Source organism: Citrus sinensis, chromosome 5 (genome assembly GCF_022201045.2).
Source record: "Citrus sinensis cultivar Valencia sweet orange chromosome 5, DVS_A1.0, whole genome shotgun sequence".
Taxonomy (NCBI): domain Eukaryota; kingdom Viridiplantae; phylum Streptophyta; class Magnoliopsida; order Sapindales; family Rutaceae; genus Citrus; species Citrus sinensis.
The window spans coordinates 11573722-11593190 of record NC_068560.1 but is presented as its reverse complement, the minus strand read 5'-3'; the positions used below and the strand labels follow the sequence as shown (position 1 = coordinate 11593190).

General features: G+C 31.9%; 1 protein-coding gene across 1 annotated transcript; it reads left to right on the top strand.

Moving 5' to 3' along the window:
- Positions 1–6835: 6835 nt before the first annotated feature.
- LOC127902247 (receptor-like protein 8) lies at positions 6836–12863 on the top strand. Its single transcript, XM_052441085.1, has 7 exons — positions 6836–7193; positions 7442–7597; positions 8196–8324; positions 8573–8650; positions 8928–9077; positions 9192–9338; positions 12181–12863. The coding sequence occupies exons 1-7, from the start codon at positions 6836–6838 to the stop codon at positions 12861–12863; spliced, it is 1701 nt and encodes a 566-aa protein (XP_052297045.1).
- The last annotated feature ends 6606 nt before the right edge of the window (positions 12864–19469 follow it).

Here is a 19469-nt window from a genome sequence, read left to right as displayed (position 1 = left end):
GCTTTTGTTCTTTGCTACCTAATGTGTTTGCTTTTTAGAGGACTATGCTATTCTTCAAAAAAAATAAGCAAAGCTGCAAGTTAGTTGATTTCTTAAAAATAATTTTACGTTTTGATTTATTGAAGTAACTTAGTAGTATATCATAAAACATATTCATAGATCACTCTGCCTTGTCATATCTCCATAGGTGATCATGTTGCTCCAATATTTTAGAAAGTTTATGATAGATTAAGCAAGATTGAGAAGAATGTGCAAACGATTGTTGTGTCAGAAGCAAAGCTTGGCAACATGACAAAGGACTTATATAGAATGACGAAGTTCAAGGAGTCTGTAGTACTTTCTAATGTAGGTGAAGATAATCTCACTAATCATGTTTGCAAACTATAATTAAATTGAAAAGAATTGTCAAGAAATTTTTAATTTTTTCTATTTTGATGTAATATAGCCACCACTACATGATGCTCCTACCTCAATGGCTTCTGAGGTAGATGATGAGCATATAATACATACATATTTTACCCTTAATTATATAATTGCTAGTTATTTTTATTTGTTATTTTTAATTAATTGAATTATTTATTGAATAGGGAATTAATTAGAGATTATGGATAAAAAAGGATATAAAGGAGCTCAATTTTGGAGGTATTAATTGATTGATTTTAGGAGCAATTAAGCAAATATGCATGTGAATTCAAGACAAGTTCATTCATCCATGCACATGAAGACAAAGAAGATTATGGCCATCACGTGAGAAGCAATTGTATGGCGTTAAAAAAAGAGTGAAAATTCCTAGTGGAGTGCACGTGCAAGACAAAGCAAAATAAAAGGGCCAAGCCTTTTGGTTTTAGAATTTAAGAGGTGGGGCTCATTTTAAAGACTAAATATAAAAGCAAGCTTTGGCTTTTGGCTGTTGGAGAGGGGAGCAGCCGCCGAGGAGGAGAAAAGAAACGCAGACGCGATTCGGCAGGGAAGAGCAGCAACAGTTCGACTTCTCCATGGCTGTTTTTATTTACTTTGTTGCTCTCTATTTACGTATGTGTAGCTAATTTTCTTATACTGAGATTAAGGATGAAACCATATTCAATAAAATAATTATCTTTTTATTTATTTAATTCCCTATACATGTTCTTTAATGATTATGGTTTTTATTTCACATGATTAATTAGATGTTATTAAAAATTTTTCATCAATTCTGTCATGCATTATTGATTGTTAGGATTAATATTCGATTAAATCTATGTTTGGATCTATAAAGTTTATACATGATTATCTTTGATTCTATATCTTTCATTAAATTGTTTACAGAAAACTTTGACTCTTTATTATTCAATATGTTTACATGGGATGCTTAGATGTCATACTATTAAGCGAAAAAAGAACCTATATTAGATTTAATTACTTGGGCTTAATTGTTATATCCATGAAATGACATAGATTGATTTCGAGTTGTCACTCTAAAATTAGGGATTAATTAATAATTAGATAATTATTAGTTGAATAGTGATGGATTCTGAAACCTTAGTAATTTTTGTCTTATTGAATTCTCATTTGCTTTAATTGTTTTCTTAGTTTAATTAGTTCAATTTCTCTTAAAACTCAATTTGCTCAACTAGGTTAGAATTAATATTAATTTTAGATTTAAATTAAACTTTTCAATTTATAACAATCCCTGTGGGATTGACCTCGTTACCACTATTCTATTTCTAGATTTGTGCGCTTGCGAGTATATTAAAATTTTCACAATAGTAGACAAAGATAAAATTGATGTTCAAGTTCATAATATTAAATTCCACTGATATTAAATTTAGTTGACAACAATTATTAAGAGGAACCTGTATTCATCATTTTCTTGAGTCCATTCATCATTAAAAATGACAGAAGCATGTACGGTTGCCATTGACAAGTGAAGGCACTACTATCATTAAAAAAATTTTGGAAACAATTATTAAGAAGTGGAATAAAAATTACACTGTAAGACTTATTGACTTCCTAATCAACTTATTTAATATAATTACTCTACTTGCTCAAAATGACTTACTCACTTGACATTTATTGTACGGGATTAGAAGACTTACTTGACTTGTACAAACAAATTAAAATAATTAACACTCGACTTGTTCAAAACGAATTGCTTGATTTAATATTCGACTTATTCAAGTGACTTACTCGACTCTTGCTCATCATAATCAAAGGACCCACTTGACTTGTTCAAACAACTTAAAATGATTAATATAGATTAGTTCAAAAGGCTAATAGACTAATTTCCTCTTAATAATTGTTGTCAACTAAATTTAATATCAGTTGAATTTAATATTATGAACTTGACTTTCTCAAAAATTTACTCGACTTCTACTTGATGTGTTCAAAAGATAAATTAATACTCGACTTATTCAATAAACTTATTTGACTGATACTCGACTACTTGACTTCTACTCAACTTGCTCTGCTATTACCCAAATTATTGTATGCCACTAGACTAATTTCCTAACTTATACTTTGTTACTAGGTTTACTTTTACTCGACATATTTCTCAACTTCATATGCAACTTATGCCTCAACTTGCTTGACTCACTTCGGGTTTTGCTAAACCAAATACTCAACTTACTTGATTTCTCTCTTAATTAGATACTCGACTTAGTCAACTCCTTTACTTGACTTCTTGCTCAACTATCTGACTTCATATTCGACTTTTTCTTGAAATCATTTTTCAATCACCTAAAACTTAAATTGAATATTTTGGTCTTATATCACTACATTTTATGGAATAGTGCGTGTGTGTGTGCAAGCACTAAAATAAAACATACTATTACAAACTCATAAATCATTAGCAAATAAATCATTTTTATGGGTATTTTTGACTTTTCTCTCCTTCTTGGAGCATATCTATGTAATGGGGAATAAATTTGGTACTTAGGGACAAATGAGGTATAATTAAATAAACAAAACCCTTATGTTTGAGAAATTTTGGGTTACGTTGACTGAGGGTTTCTATGTACTTGTTTATTTATATATATATATAGATTTTTTTTGGTACATATAAAATGAAAAATGTGTGTCTTAATGGTGTCCTCTTTGTACTTAAAAGGGAACACGGAAAATGGCTTAATGTATTAATATTTTTTGACAAAGTGTCATAAGACAAGTGTCACTGAAAACTATTTTTCTTGTAGTGTATAAAGTTTTATTTAATTAGGGAGATTATAACCGTTAAAATAAAAGCGGTCGAACCCGACGGTTATAATGCTAAAAAATGTACGAAGAAAACTGGTACCAAACGCGCTTTAACATAATCTTCTATTTTTCCTTGTTTGATTGTTCTTTAGTTACGAAGTAATGAATTGACTTAAAGTCCATAATCAAATAAAACAGTTCGGTTCGGTAATTCCATCCATATCACTTCACATAACTTCTTATAAACACATACGTAGGTACAAGCTAGAAGTGTCTGCACGCACAACTGCAGGATGAATTCGCACCGACAACGAAACAAGAATGACAATGGTGGTGGATTGGAATCCTGCTTACAGCTTACATAGTTGTGAGGAAATTAAGTTAACATCACAGGAATTAAAAAAAAATGAAAAAGTAACAATAATACTGCTACGATAGAAAAATAACCATCTGTAACGTGGTGGCGGCATCTCCATGGAAGACTTATGATCTTATAATATTTAACCCATTTAGTAAGTCCCCGAGGCAAGCTAGAAATGTTAAATTGGATTGTATTGTGTTTTTAAGAACCATTTCAATGAATTAATTTCTACTGAGTAAAGTTTTTGTAAAATTTAAATCCTTTAAATTATAACATATATCTTGTATATTTCTCTACAATCGTGTAAGTCTTGAACATCATTTTTAGTTGTTGCCATTTATATAATTAAAATACAACAATGCAAAGATAATAGCAAAGCGTGGACATGCATGCATCTGTTCACGGGGACTGTTCCGTGCACAATATCTTCTAAAATTCCCACATGAAGATAATCATGTAAACATAATATAAAAATTATGTATCAATTTATAATTCGCAGATACTTAACGTGATTGCTATGCATTGATACAGTGCTGCCATCTTAGCAAAAGATAACCAGCACATTTCGCTGCTTTTTTTTTTCTTTTCCTAAGAGGCGTTGCTTAACGTCTCTAAAGATCTAAGTCTTACCATGAGAAGATTATCAAAATTTGATAAATTTTAATATTCTATTTATTGAATTGTTCAAGTCTCTGTTATTGGCATTAATCTAACTGTTCCACCCCCTTTGTAAGACCGCAATCCTGTGCCAATACCTATGAATATTTAATATTAAATTTCTACTTTTTAAAAGATTTAATCCATTTAGTAATTGAATCATTCACTCATGATGAGGTAAAAGGAAAACAAAAATTGATGATATCCTTGAGTTGAGGCAAAATATCACAAACTAATTGTTTTTCTATTGCGCATGGAGTATTACAATTATAAAATAATTTGCCTTTTTCGCATTTGCATCTGTTTAACATGCCAAGTGGGGTGAGGAGACATGGGGAATCTTAGTCTTCTAATAAATCGACAATTGTAACATGATTTTGATCTGGATCAAACTTCAAAGTATGATCAGCAATTTTTATGCAATTTCTCCCTCCTGCCAGCTTTCCAACTCACTAATGTAATAAAATAATAATGATAATGATCAATGAGCAACAAAATTATGAAAATGCAAGAGTGGAGTTGACATGCAAGAAAAGAATTGACATAATTCGCAGATACATTCTATGATTGCTTTGCAGCTACCAGGCTAGATCTGCGAATTATTTTCATCAATGCTTTAAAATATGATTGTCATGCAACTATACTTGGCTTTTACATTTTTTTTTACAGGATAGGAAAATGAGCTTGGAGGAGTAGGCCGAGATTTCCAAAATATTGTGATTGCTCTCTTCTTCCTTATCTCTCTATATTTACTCATTGTTATATTTGCTATCATTGAAACTTTTAAGGCATTAGTTTAAATTGTTTTGTAATTTTAATTTTAATTTTATTTTTCTTTTTTATTTGAAAAAGAACCCAATTCACCCACTGTTGGGTTGCTTAACTAAGATTTCTTTCATATAAATATACTTAAGCGCATATATATATATATATATATATATATATATATATATGAGTACTGTTCCAATCCGGGATTCCGGATTGGAACAATATCCGGGAGAGAGGCTGGTGGCCTTTGGATTCAAATCCAAAGGCCACCTGTGGCTGCACATGGTGGAGCCCACCATGTGCAGCCAAACCAAAAAATATTAAAAGAGGCTATTCCAATCCGGGACTCCCGGATTGGAACAGCCTCCATATATATATATATATACATATATATAGTAGTTTTCTGGTCAGGAATTTTAAAATGCGGGAAAGTCAGGGAAAGCTTTAAAACCACACGGCTTTAAAGGCTTACAGTTTTAAGCCTTTAAAACCGTTTCCCGCACTTTCCCGTATTTTAAAATTTCTGACTAGAACATTTCTCTATATATATATATATATATATTACACATTGTGTTACGGTGGCAAATTGTGGCTTGGGCTAGGTTTTTTCAAGCCCAAGCCCAAGCCCAAGTCCATATTATTGGTAATCGATCTAAACCTAGGCACGCTGGGCTTGGGTTAGGCCTGTCGGTCTTGGGCTAGGCTGGGCTTGGAGTGGGCTTGAGCTTCCATTCATTTTTTAAATAAAATTTTAATATAGCTAAAATTAAAAAAAATAAATTAAAGATGATTATCCAATATAAGAGGGGTTTTATTGAATAATTGAAGATGAAGTTTTAAAAATAATAATAAGACCTCTTTATTTAGAAAATAAAAAACTTGCTATTCAAAAAGAAAAAAATAAATCATGATTATAATAGAAGACTAAGATACATACCACAATTGACTCTAATTATATAGAAAATCTTAAGATAATAAAATTTTATAATTCTAAAATGATGTCCTATATTGACAACTAACAGTAACTACTTTAAGAGGTACAACATTACAAAATTTACGCTTTACCTACTAAAAAATTGATGTATATGACTATTTTAAAATGTTTTGGATCACCATATGGGGTCTACGACTCTAGATGTACATTTCTTTTTCTTTTCTTAATATAACCATTACTATAGCATGCCGGCCAAGAGTTCTATTTTATTAACACAGCGGTCGAGGATTCTTTGTGTATTTTTCTTTTTCTCCTTTTTTTTATAAAAAAAATGACTTGTACTCTCAATAACGAAGCCTATCTCAACCACATCAAAACAAATTTTTGCAGTAAATTATTTATTAAATTAAAATTTAGGACCACTTTATCATTAATTCAATTTTTCTTATTTTTACTGTAGAATTGACGTGGTATTGGAATGGGCTCTTTATTATAATTTTTTTTATAATTATTATTACAACATATCGGCCAAGAATTCCGTAAAAAATAAAAAAATAAAATAAAGTACCGGCCTAGAATTCTATTTTATTACCATAGTGATCTAGGACTGCAGGTGTACTTTTTTTTTAGTTGTTTTGATATGTACTATTATTATAGCATACCGCCGCACCGCCCAAGAATTCTATTCGAGTAACTGATGAACTGAAAATAAAGCTGAATTGTAAAAGCATTCTAGCAAAATGACAAATGTGGAAGAAAGAAAGAAAAAAAAAATTGCGTACGAGGCTTGGGGAAGACCGTCAACTAAAATCTAAAGCATCGGTGTGTATTGTGTTAAATGTGCTTGTTATAAATAGTGTAGAGCCCTCTTATTGATATTGATATTGGTCGCAAATTAATGCATGCAGAGATTTTAGTCCAGTAGTTAATATTTCAGATATAGAATGGGCAGTGGTTCAAAAATGGTGATAATGTTAGTTTTGTCAGTATTATTAATATTAGAAGTGGGGTGGAGTGAGGGATGCTTGGAGCATGAGAGATTTGCTCTTTTGAGGCTTAGACATTTCTTCAGTTCTCCTTCTAGACTTCAAAATTGGGAAGATGAGCAAGGAGATTTCTGTCAGTGGGAAAGCGTTGAGTGCAGCAACACCACAGGCCGAGTGATAGGATTAGACCTTTCTGATACTAGGAATGAGGATCTGGGAGAAGGATATCTGAATGCTTTTTTGTTTACTCCCTTTCAACAACTCGAGTCACTTATTTTAAGTAATAACAGTATTGCTGGTTGTGTTGAGAATGAAGGTCGTCCTTTATTTTATTTAATTAATTTAGTTTCTCCGTCCTAACTTCAATAACCATTAGGAGAAATAATTAAGGGATTTTAAGTCAAATATTTAATGTTTTGTTTTGAGATTACACCAGCCAATATGATATGTTTTGGATAAAGGTCAGGGATTTCCTTCAAAATAATGTTGAGATTTTACTTCGCCTACTGACTGTTATTTATAATTTCGTGATACAATAAGTTCATTGTTTGATTTTACTTGCAGGTCTAGAGATGCTATCAAGATTGAGCAACCTAAAATTTCTTGATTTACGTATGAACTTGTTTAAGAATAGCATCTCATCATCTCTGGCTCGTCTTTCATCATTAATATCGTTATCTTTGTCTCATAATAAATTGGAAGGAAGCATTGAAGTTAAAGGTACGTAATTAATTAATTAAGCTTCACCTTTTCTCCCAACTCTTTAACTTTTACCTAATTCAACCTCAATTTTTATTAATATTAAAAAATAATTCTTAGAAATTTTACGAATACAATCTTCAATATTTCTCATAATATCATCTTGTACTTTCGCATGTCTTGACTTGAAAAAAGGATATTCTAATTGGAAACCAAAGTACCAAACACCCCATAACAAATTTATCATTTTTTTCATTTAAAAGTGATAAAATCTATCTTATTTTATTGTGAGGTTTGAAACATCGAATCAATTTGTACTCTTTGCACAATTAGATTCTTTGAAAAATTTAGAAGAGCTGCAAATTAGCTGGAAGAAGATTGACAAATGGGTTTGTGGTCTCAAAAAGATACAAAAGCTGAAAAATATAAGGCAAGAGATCCTTTACATAATGATGTAAGCTACATCAACCACAGAATTGCACCATACAAGCATAGAGTTGTATCAGGTAAACTGCACTTGGCTTGTTTGGTGTACCTATGTGGTTGAGGTAACTTATATTATTATGTAAATGAATACTTACAAGTTAGATTCTTTGCCATTTGATTTATTATTTTGCAGGTTCGAGTAAGTTGCAGTCTCTCGATTTAAGTCATAACAACCTCAACCGTATCATCTTATCTTCTTTAACTACCCTTTCTGAATTATATCTAAGTGGTATGGGATTCGAAGGAACTTTTGATGTTCAAGGTAATTAAACCTAATTGAGCATGCTTCTCATTTTTTCTACTAGCTATTTGTGGATCTTCAACAGAAATTAATATTTTGGTTAATCTGAAGGAATCAGATTTCAACTGGCTTTTAATAAACAAACTTTTGTTTACTCCATCAATTAATTATTTAATGCCATTTGGTTTAGGCAAAATTAAATTCTCATGCTTTAATTTCTTCAAAGTTATTAACTCTGTTTTAAGTCATAAGTGTTGGTATATATGCAGAATTTGATTCGTTGAGCAACTTAGAAGAGTTGTACCTGAGCAACAATAAAGGAATCAACAATTTTGTGGTTCCTCAAGGTAAACAATTAAAATCAAATACCTTAATTTAATTCATTTAATTAGGGAAGGCTAAAGAGCGACAAAATCAAAAGAAAGGAAAGAAACTGAGAATCTGTGCGTACTTATTTCAGAAAACAGAAAGTAATAGGAATTTGATTCCAGTCCCTCAATCTTTAAAGCAGTTGAAAAATGATGTTGCTCTTTTCTTAAAGCACAAAGTACGGATTGACTCCCAAGCTCCCAATAATTAAATTTAGACAATGAATTTTTATTTTTCTTCAATCCTATTAAACAGATTACAGAGGTTTGAGTAAGTTGAAAAGGCTTGATCTATCGGGAGTTGGAATTAGAGATGGAAGCGAGTTGTTGCGGTCAATGGGATCATTCCCATCCCTCAAGACTCTTTTCCTTGAAGCTAACAATTTTACAGCGACCACAACTCAAGGTATGCAAATATATATATATATATATATATATACAAACAATTAATTAATTAATTTTACAGTAACTTCTATCTTGAAAAAACTAATAAATTTATTGTTCCTTCCTTCTCAAATAGAGCTGCACAATTTCACCAACTTGGAATTTTTAAACTTGCGCCATTCCTCTCTCGATATAAACCTTCTGAAAACCATTGCATCATTCACTTCGTTAAAGAATTTGTCAATGGTGTCTTGTGAAGTCAATGGGGTCCTCGACGGTCAAGGTAAAAAATTGTACTGATTATCCAGTTTCGCTTTGATTATGTGAAGAATGTACAACATTTTTCCTTATCTAATGTTTGTATTAGGTTTTCTTAATTTCAAGAGTTTAGAACGCCTGGACATGGGTGGTGCGCGCAATGCACTCAACGCCAGCTTCCTTCAAATCATCGGCGAATCGATGGCTTCTCTTAAGCATTTATCATTGTCATATTCTATTCTTAACGCTAACTGCACGATACTTAATCAAGCTTAATGAGACTCTCTTACTCTCCTCTCAATCTATAACATTAAGGGGGATTGTCAATTTCCCCCTACAGTAATCAACATATACCATTTACCCTCTGCTGTTTTTATAATGGTCAAAAACTCCCCTGATAGCATAAGTTTACAATATTACTCTTATTTTCAACAACTCTTTTATTTACATTTATTATAAATTAAATAAATTACATGAATAGAAACTAAATAAAAAATTAAGAATTAAAAACAAGAAATATACGTTTTGATATGAGCAAAAAAATTAATAATAAAATTTTTTCTTATAATGATTTATTTTGTGAACATTTTCTTATAATAAACATTTTGTAATATTTTAAAATTAAATGTAAAAAGTATAGGCAAAATATTTTATTATTTATCTTATAATAAATTTTTATTTGTCATTCAAGTTTTCTTATAATAATTTTTTTATCATTTTATAATAATTTTCTTATATATTTATTATATGAAAATTTTCACAAAATAAATAAGTACAAGAAAAAAATTTTATTATTAATTTTTTTGTTCATATCAAAACGTATATTTCTTGTTTTTAAAGCTTAATTTTTTATTTAGTTTCTATTCATGTGATTTATTTAATTTATAATAAATATAAATAAAAGAGTAGTTGAAAATAAGGGTAATATTGTAAACTTATACTATCATGAGGGTTTTTGGCCATTATAAAAACAGCAGGGGGAAAATTATATATGTTGATTACTGTGGGGAGTGGAGGAATTGGCAATCTCCCTAACATTAATTCACCATTAAATATATATCTAATTACACAAACGAACCAATTATAAAAATATTATCCATTTATTAATTTTCATATACTAAAGGATGAATTAATAAATTTTCAGGCCTCTGTCCGTTGGTGCATCTACAAGAGCTATACATTGATAATAATGGTTTAGAAGGTAGCTTGCCATGGTGCTTGGCAAATATGATATGCCTCCAAGTATTAGATGTTTCTTCCAATCACTTTCATGGAAGCATCTTCTCATCTCCCCTCCTTTATTTGACATCGATTGAAGAGCTAATACTTTCAAACAATCACTTCCGAGTCCCAATTTCATTTGAGCCATTTTTCAATCACTCAAGACTCAAGATTTTCTTTGCTGAAAATAACCAACTAATTGGAGAAATAACTAAGTCACATTCTACCAATGGGCCTTTGGTCCAGTGGGAGAGCCCTTGCACTTAGAATAATGAGTGCAAGGGTTCGAGCCTCCATAAAAATATTTATGGGGCTTATTTACAATCCTTCCTCAATTATCACATAATTGAGTGGAGCCAGTCTATTCCTCACGAAATGTGAGTAGAGTGGACAGCCCTCGAATATTTGAGAGGGTTTGAAGAATTTGGGCAGCGCTTCAGAGGAGTACATGCCACGATGAAGGTCCCAATTGTAGAATCTGTGTGTAAATATTAATTGTAATACCTACAGTCCTGTATAAACAGTATTCAAAAAAAAAAAAAACTAAGTCACATTCTTTGACCCCAAACTTCCAATTAACTATTTTCTCATTGTCCAATTATGGATGTGGTGGCCCATTCTCCAAATTTTTTTACCATCAACATGACCTGGAGTTTGTTCGCCTCTCACACTTAAACTTGAATGGAGAGTTTCCAAATTGGTTGTTAGAAAACAACACAAAATTAGAATCAAATTTTCTTCTCAATAATTCTCTTCCAGGACTTTTTCTATTGCCAATTCATTGTCACAAGAGTTTAATGTTATTGGATGTCTCCAACAACAACTTGCAAGGCCACATTCCAGTAAAAATTGGAGATTTTCTACCAAGTTTAAAGTATTTCAACATTTCGATGAATGCGTTTGACAGTAGCATTCCCACTTCATTTGGTAATATGAACTTCCTCATAAGTCTAGATTTATCCAACAATCAATTGACTGGTGAAATCCCTGAGCACTTAGCCATGGGTTGCGTTGACTTGGAATATCTTTTGTTATCAAACAACAGTCTAGAAGGTCATCTATTCCCCAGAAATTTTAACTTAACAAACTTAAGAAGGTTACAATTGGATGGAAATCACTTCAGAGAGATCCTGGAAAGTTTGTCTAAATGCTCTTCACTAGAAGGATTGTATCTTAGTGATAACAATCTCTCGGGTAAGATTCCACGTTGGTTGGGTAATCTCTCAATGTTACAACATATTATATTGCCAGAGAACCACTTTGAAGGTCCTATTCCAATGGAGTTTTGTCAGCTTGATTCTCTTCAGATTTTAAACATTTCAGACAACAATATATCTGGAATTTACCATCATGCTTCAATCCTCTCTCTATCGAAAGAGTTCACTTGTCAAAAAACATGTTAAATGGACAGCTAAAAGAAGGTACAATGTTTAATTGCTCTTCCTTAGTGACATTAGATCTCAGCTATAATCACTTGGATGGTATCATTTCAGATTGGCTTAATGGGCTTTCTTAAATAAGCCAGCTTGTCTTAGCTCACAATAATTTTGAAGGTGAAGTGCCAATTCAACTGTGCCAATTGAACAAATTGCAATTGATAGATCTTTCTAATAATATTCTTTCTGGTCATATTCCTCCTTGCTTAGATAACACTACACTTCATGAAAGTTACATTGATACTTCTAGTCCTGAGTCATCGGAAACATCTTTTGTTGATGAAGGGTTTGCGTTTTACAAAGAAAAGAAAATCCAAGAAACCTTCAAATTCACAACAAAGAACATTGCCTACACATACCGAGGAAGAGTAATTAGCTACTTGTCCGAACTTGATCTTTCATATAACAAGTTAATCGGTCAGATTCCTCCTCAGATTGGAAATTTGACCAGGATTCAGACATTGAATCTATCATACAACAACTTGACAGGATCAATCCCATCAACATTTTCAAACCTAAAGCATATCAAAAGTTTGGATCTTTCCTACAACAAATTGGATGGGAAAATTCCTCTTCAACTTGTAGAGTTAAATACATTGGCAGTTTTTAATGTGGCACACAATAACTTATCAGGCAAGATCCCAGAGTGGACTGCACAATTTGCAACCTTCAATGAGAGTAGCTATGAGGGGAATCCTTTTCTTTGTGGATTACCATTGCCCAAGAGTTGCAACGAAAAGGCATCACCAGCAACGGAGCCAAAAACTTCAACTAGTAGAGGAAAAGATGATTATTTAATTGACATGGACAGTTTCTATATCAGTTTTACAATATCCTACATAATTGTGATTTTGGGAATCATGGGTGTTTTATATGTGAATCCTTATTGGTGACGCACATGGTTTAATCTCGTTGAAATGGGGAATACTTCTTGCTACTATTTTGTTGTGGATAATCTTATTCCCATGTGATTTGATCATTGAAATTCACATATAATTTCATTATATATATTAACGTATTTTTATTATGATTCTCACATACCATTCAGGTTTGCCTAAGGTATTTAAACTTCCTCTTGTAAATAAAAATTAGTAATGGTGAGTGTTGCGAAGAAGAATATGATTAAGATTGAAAGAAACTCATCATCGAGTAATAGTAGTTCATATTGATCCAATATCCCAGATGATGTCATATGTTTAATGACAATTCATCTTCATTCATCTTCATTACATTGATCATATAAAATTTTCTAGTAATGTGCAAGAATAGGTGGCAGGCAAAGACTAGTGGCTTTAAATATGCTAATTAATTGCCACGGATGATGGAGATCAATCATTCACATAATTTATGTCATCTCTACAACACATTTCACAAACTTGAATGCACTATTGAACCCTACAGCAAAAGTTTTGGATACTTTTTGGCCAAAGAGAATATTAAAAAATGAATGATTCATGCTTTCTCTACACTTCTATCACCAATAAAATTATTCGACTGCTGGAATTGGAAGTAAAATTAAATATACAATAACATTTAGCATGTTTGTGGTTTCTCCAGAATATGAAACTTTTATAGTGAAAGCATATGACAAAAGTTTTGGAAATCATATATATGTAGACTCGAGCATATCATAATCGGTGGATTGAGTTTTGGCTTGATATCAAAGAATTTGAACAGAAAGCACATAGAAAATAATTTTATAATGATTTTATTCTTTGTATTATGTTATGATCAGTGCTTTTTAACTAGGGGTGGCAATATGGGTTAGGATTTGTTTATTCGATTCGATTTGATGCAAATTAAATAGGTTTGAGTTTAAAAAAATTGATTTGTTTAATAAATGGGTGGATTCAATTCGATTTGCTAATTAAATGAATCAAATCCGAGTTTGAAGATAATGATTCATTTTTTTTCGTTCATGATTCGTTTAATAAAGGGGTCCTAAACGAATCAAATACAGTTCGATTCATTTTAAATTTATTTATTATTCATTTAATTAAATTACTTTCTTGTCCTTCAATTTATTTGAAATAAATTTGAAGGTTAATATTGTAATTTGGATGACTGTATATTTAATCCTATAATATGGTTTGGGTTATTTGTATTTTGTTGTAGGATATTAAATTTGTGGTTTTTTTATATTTTATTTTGCTTAATTGTTTTTATTAATTATATTTTTCTAAACGAGTTGTAAACGAATCCTGATTTGATTCGATTCGTTATGGATTTGTAATAGGATAAACGAATAATAAACGTATCTGGATTCAATTAGATTCATTTATTAATTTTATTAAACGGATCAAACTGAATATTCGTTTCATAAACGAATTGAATTCGAATCTTGAGATTTCAATTCACTTAATAAACAAATTGAATCCGAATCAATAGAATTTTGACCTAATTCATTTATGATTCAATTCATTAATTTGGTTTGCCACCCTTACTTTTAACATTGCCCGGAAAGAATGGAAACTACTTCCATGTACCCTCCGTGTGATGCACAGAAATCGTTTTGCTGATTACCTAATTGACTCAGGTGACGAAATTTATTTGTAGCATAATGTGACTCATTTTTGCAGAGATGTATGGTTTAAAGGTTTGATTTATCAGGGAACAAAGTGGACTTAAGTTAAAAGTTAGAAAATCATTGTTTTCTTGGGTGGTAATACTTTTCCAAACTTCAAGATGAAGACGAAGATTGTGCAAGTGAGTTTAGAAATACGGCACATCATTTCCTCAAACATAAATAGGGTGATAATGTACCCACGACCACAGTTTTCATCATGTTTTTATGGTTGAAGTGCTTTGAGACTAAAACAATTCTGAATTCAAGCTCCTTCACAGTTGGATTTTGATTAATTGGGTTACTTTGTGATCAAGCACCATAATTAAACTCACAGTTTGATTTTGTTGGGTACCACATTTTTTAAAATGTGACCACGTGATGAGAGGGGTGTTTGGTTTCACTTCTATCTCAAGCACTTTAAAGAGAAATTTAGAAGATGGTAAAATTTCAATTGTTTTCTTATGTACATCAGTATATATAAAATATTTAACAATCAATTCATACAAGAAACAAAATTTAATTTTTTTACTAATCATTTAGTGTTTTTAGGCAATTTAGAAACATAATTTAATTAGAATTCGTATTATTACACACATAACATGATACTAGTTGTTGTACTCTGATACCATTTTTTTCACGCTAATACCACTTATTGTGCTGCAGAAGTGATATTTGTTGTGGTCTAATACTGCTTGTGTAGAAATGAGGAATCAATACGCACTAAATATTCACTGAAAAATAAAGGACATAAGAGCTTATTATGGTTCGACAATAATGCTTACGTCCACAGAGGCAAGAAGGAATAATTATTTTAGTAACAATTGATAGAGTACAAATTTGAGTAACAAAACCTCACTTCTCGAATAGCCAAATGCATCCAGTACTCTCACACACTCTAAAAGAAAAACATTTCCCTAAGATATACATTTTTTCACATCTCTACAAATAGTACTGAACTCAACTTAGCACCCAAAGAAATGCTCTCCCAAACTTTCTAAGAACTCACTTGCAGATGCTATTTTTCTCTGAACTCTCTCACAGAGAACTCTCTTTGCACTCCCTTACAGAGAACTTTCTCTGTGTCATGACCCAACCCAGACCTGACTAGATATTGTCCATTTTGCGCCTTAACAACGCCCACATAGTTTTGTTTCTGGGGCGCCCATACACCCCAAAACGCGTCTTACCAAATTAAGGTGTGGATCACTCCTTATAAACCCAGCATCTCTCACATGCTTTGCCGATGTAGGATTCGCCTAGGGTGTTACACTCACCCCGTTAGGGACTCAGCGTCTTGCCTGAGGTTTGCCCCACCATCGCTTAAGAGGACACGCAGAGCTGCCGATGTGGGATTCACCAAGGGTTTACACTCTGAAACTTAATAATGGTTACCCCCAATTGATATAGCCTTGGTTGATTCCCATACATTGCTGTGGGCATTCAAGGATCTCACGAGTTTCATAATTAATCATGCCAAGCCTGACCCTTGGTTTCTTACCTACTAAACAATGCTACAAAACTCCATTTTTACAGGTTCTGGCACCTTTCAAAGTCCATGCCTTATCTTATTTTGCCAAGACTTCTCTTATGCATATTCCCAATAGTACATGCTATAACTCGGTAATATCACTATGTGCCAAAATATTCACATCATCACTTGTACTTCCTTTATACGAATAAAATTACGACACTAGATTACTTTAGCCCCATATATGAACTTCATTGTGCTATCTTCAATGGTAAACCTCTAGCCTTAGCTTCCAAAGCATCTATGGAAATTAGATATTTCTTACCAAAAACATATCCAACTTCTTCCAATTTTCTAACCAGATACGCCGCCATAAGCGTAATACTCAATGAATAGTTAGTGTCTCATCAACATTTGCTATGTTTTCTATTACTCGTTTCTTCCCATCTTTCTTCTAAGCCTTCAAACAATCTTTCCTCCAATGACCCCTTTATATAATAATAAAGTTTCACTCATCTTGGGTTATTTTGCTTCTTGATTCAATTTAAGAAATTTTCCACTATGCTTCATCCATTTTTCTTCACTATCCATCCCTTGCTCATTAAAGCTTCAGACGATGCTCATTCAAAATATTTTTTCGAAACTCCAAATGGTCAATGTCGTGCCTACATCTTTGAAGACAATCATGCTCTTATATAACCAGATGGCTATATTCTTCTAGAAGTGACTGCAGAATAATTTTATCCTTGACTTCATCCATGATCTCTTCATCCAGATTTTTCAAATAACCTTGATACATGCATATGTAATACACCTTAGGCTTTATTTGGAAGCCATACATTGGCCTATAGCATGAATGTGATTTTTTGGCATCTCGTAAATATTTTTCATCTAAATTACACCACAAAATAATTGCCCACTCATCATTTTAAGCCATATATTTCACTTTTTTGAACAAGCAAAACATAATCTGATAAAAAGCCTTCTCATTCACACGATCCCAAAATGACTTCATCATACTCGTGTCTTTTATCTTTCATAACCAACTCAAGATCAGTTTGAATTACAAAATCCATAACTTTGTGCACTACATACCAAAGTTGTTCCCATTAATTTTTTCATGCTCAATCTTTTGGCTTCCTGCAACCAGTGCTACATAAAGAGGTGACAAGTGTCACCTTCGAGAATACTTCTTTGCTCTATCACTTGTACAAACAACTTCTGAGATAGTTAAGGTAGATGTCTCATTCGTATTCTCTACCATTTCACCAACTATTCAAACTTGAGAAAACTAGCCTATTTTGTGTTTGTCTCATGAAAAATGCACCAAGACAGTGCCCAAGAAAAACTGAAGGGGTCATACTAGTCCCACTTAAAACCTAAACTCCTTAGGTACTGTCTTTTTGGCGGAACTTTCGTAGACATGCACAAATCACCACTATTACTCAAACCACTATTCCTCATAAATATGAATCGTGGGCTCCCTCATATATGTGAATAGTACTGTATACCCCAAGTGGGAACCATCGGCTCTGATACCACTTATTATAATAAAAGGAACATTCAGGGCCAACCATCCCCATTGGGCATGAAATATCCCCAGTTCCCATCAAGGCTAGTATATTACAAGTACCCATTTGAACTAGTAAATGTTCCTAAAAAATGACATAAATACACATTCCTAAAAATAATAACTTTTATTATATACACATGTAATGTAATTAATATGATATAAACCAGCCTTCCATTCTCTCACAGTTGCCAAGCCAAGCCATCCAAGAAGAAGGCAAAACATGTTTCCATACTATTCTTAATCTATATTCCCAAAAAATTTAAAACAAATTAAGGTTTCAAAAGCCTTCTGCTCTTCTCAACCAGATAAAGCAACCAAAAAGAACATGGGACTAAATGAAATCAACTATTGAAATGTGTGGTTATTAAAGAAGAATGATATCAAACACACAAATGAAAAAAAATTAGAAAATCTTTAACTAAGTAGCCGATTTCAATCGAATACATTAATACAAAAGTCAAATAAATTAAAATACTTTTTTCTAATATTACACCTTGATTAAGAATAAAAATTGAAATTTAAAAATAACAGCAGTAGACGACCATGTATGTGACGACGACCACTAGCTGACGAGTGATGACCGTGATGATGCGAGACTGACTGAAGCTGATGAGTGAGAACCACCATGACACGGCGAAAACACGGTGAGGCAAAGCACAAATCGATGATGACGGTATGCAGTGTGGATGTTTCACGAAAGAGTAGATAAAGAGTGGCAACACACTAGCTGACTGCACATGGGTTGACCGTCATGACACATTAGCTGACGACAACCTAGTTGAGTGATGATGTGTGGAGAGAGAGACCGTGGTTGCTGAGACTCAGAAAGAGAGTTTAGAAGATGATGTTGACTTAGATTAGAGTTAGGGATTTACTGAATTTGTTTTTTTTTTTAAATTTTCTATATACATATTTTTTTTATATTATATTATGGTTTTTTTTAACTTAAAAGCTTGACTTTTATAGGTCTTGGATTCAACTTCTATTTGGAACAAGATTAGAATTATTTTGATCTTGTTATTGATATCTTAGTGTCAGGGATCTCTTATGTCTCATTACAAACACTATCATATTAGTAATTTACGATACTTCTAAGCTAAATACAGAAAATTGTCCATATATATGTAAATACTGATACTTTTTAATAAAGTGTCACGAGCTAAGTATCAGTAAAAATCATTTTTCTAGTAGTGTTAGGATCTTTGGTAATTACTATTAAGTGTGCTGGTATTGTTGTTTACCATGTTATTGCCTTTTGTAATTTCTAGAAAATTTCAAGTGATTGGTTATAGATTATTATTTTAGTTTTGAAGTTAGTAATACATACTAAGTTGTCAGTAATTGGATTTGATGTTGGATATGATGAGTACACTATTAATGATCTTTCGTAACTTCTTGATGAGTGGGCTGCATATGTTGCCAAGTTATTTGTAGCATACAATAATCATGTAATGTATGAGTATTTTTTTTTCGTAGTGTAAGCTTAAGCCTGCTTTCTCATGTTATATGCTAGCTGGACTTGTGGATCTGGAACATAATTTAATATTTTGATTAGTCTCAAGGATTCAGATACTAATTGGCAACTCCAATAAACACACTTTTGTTTACTCCATTAATTAACTAATTAAATTCCATTTGGTTCGGTTTAGACGAAATTCTCATGAAGGTTTACTTTCTTTAAATTTATTAATTAATTAACCTTGTTTTAAGTCTTAAGTCTTGGCATTTTTGAAGAATTTGATTCCTTGAGCAACTTAGAAGAGCTGGACATGAGCTATAATGAAATAGATAATTTTGTGGCTCCTCAAGGTAAACAATTAAAATATTATTCAATTATATTAATTTAATTCACTTGATTAGGGAAGGCCGAAAAAGCAATTAAAAAAAATTAG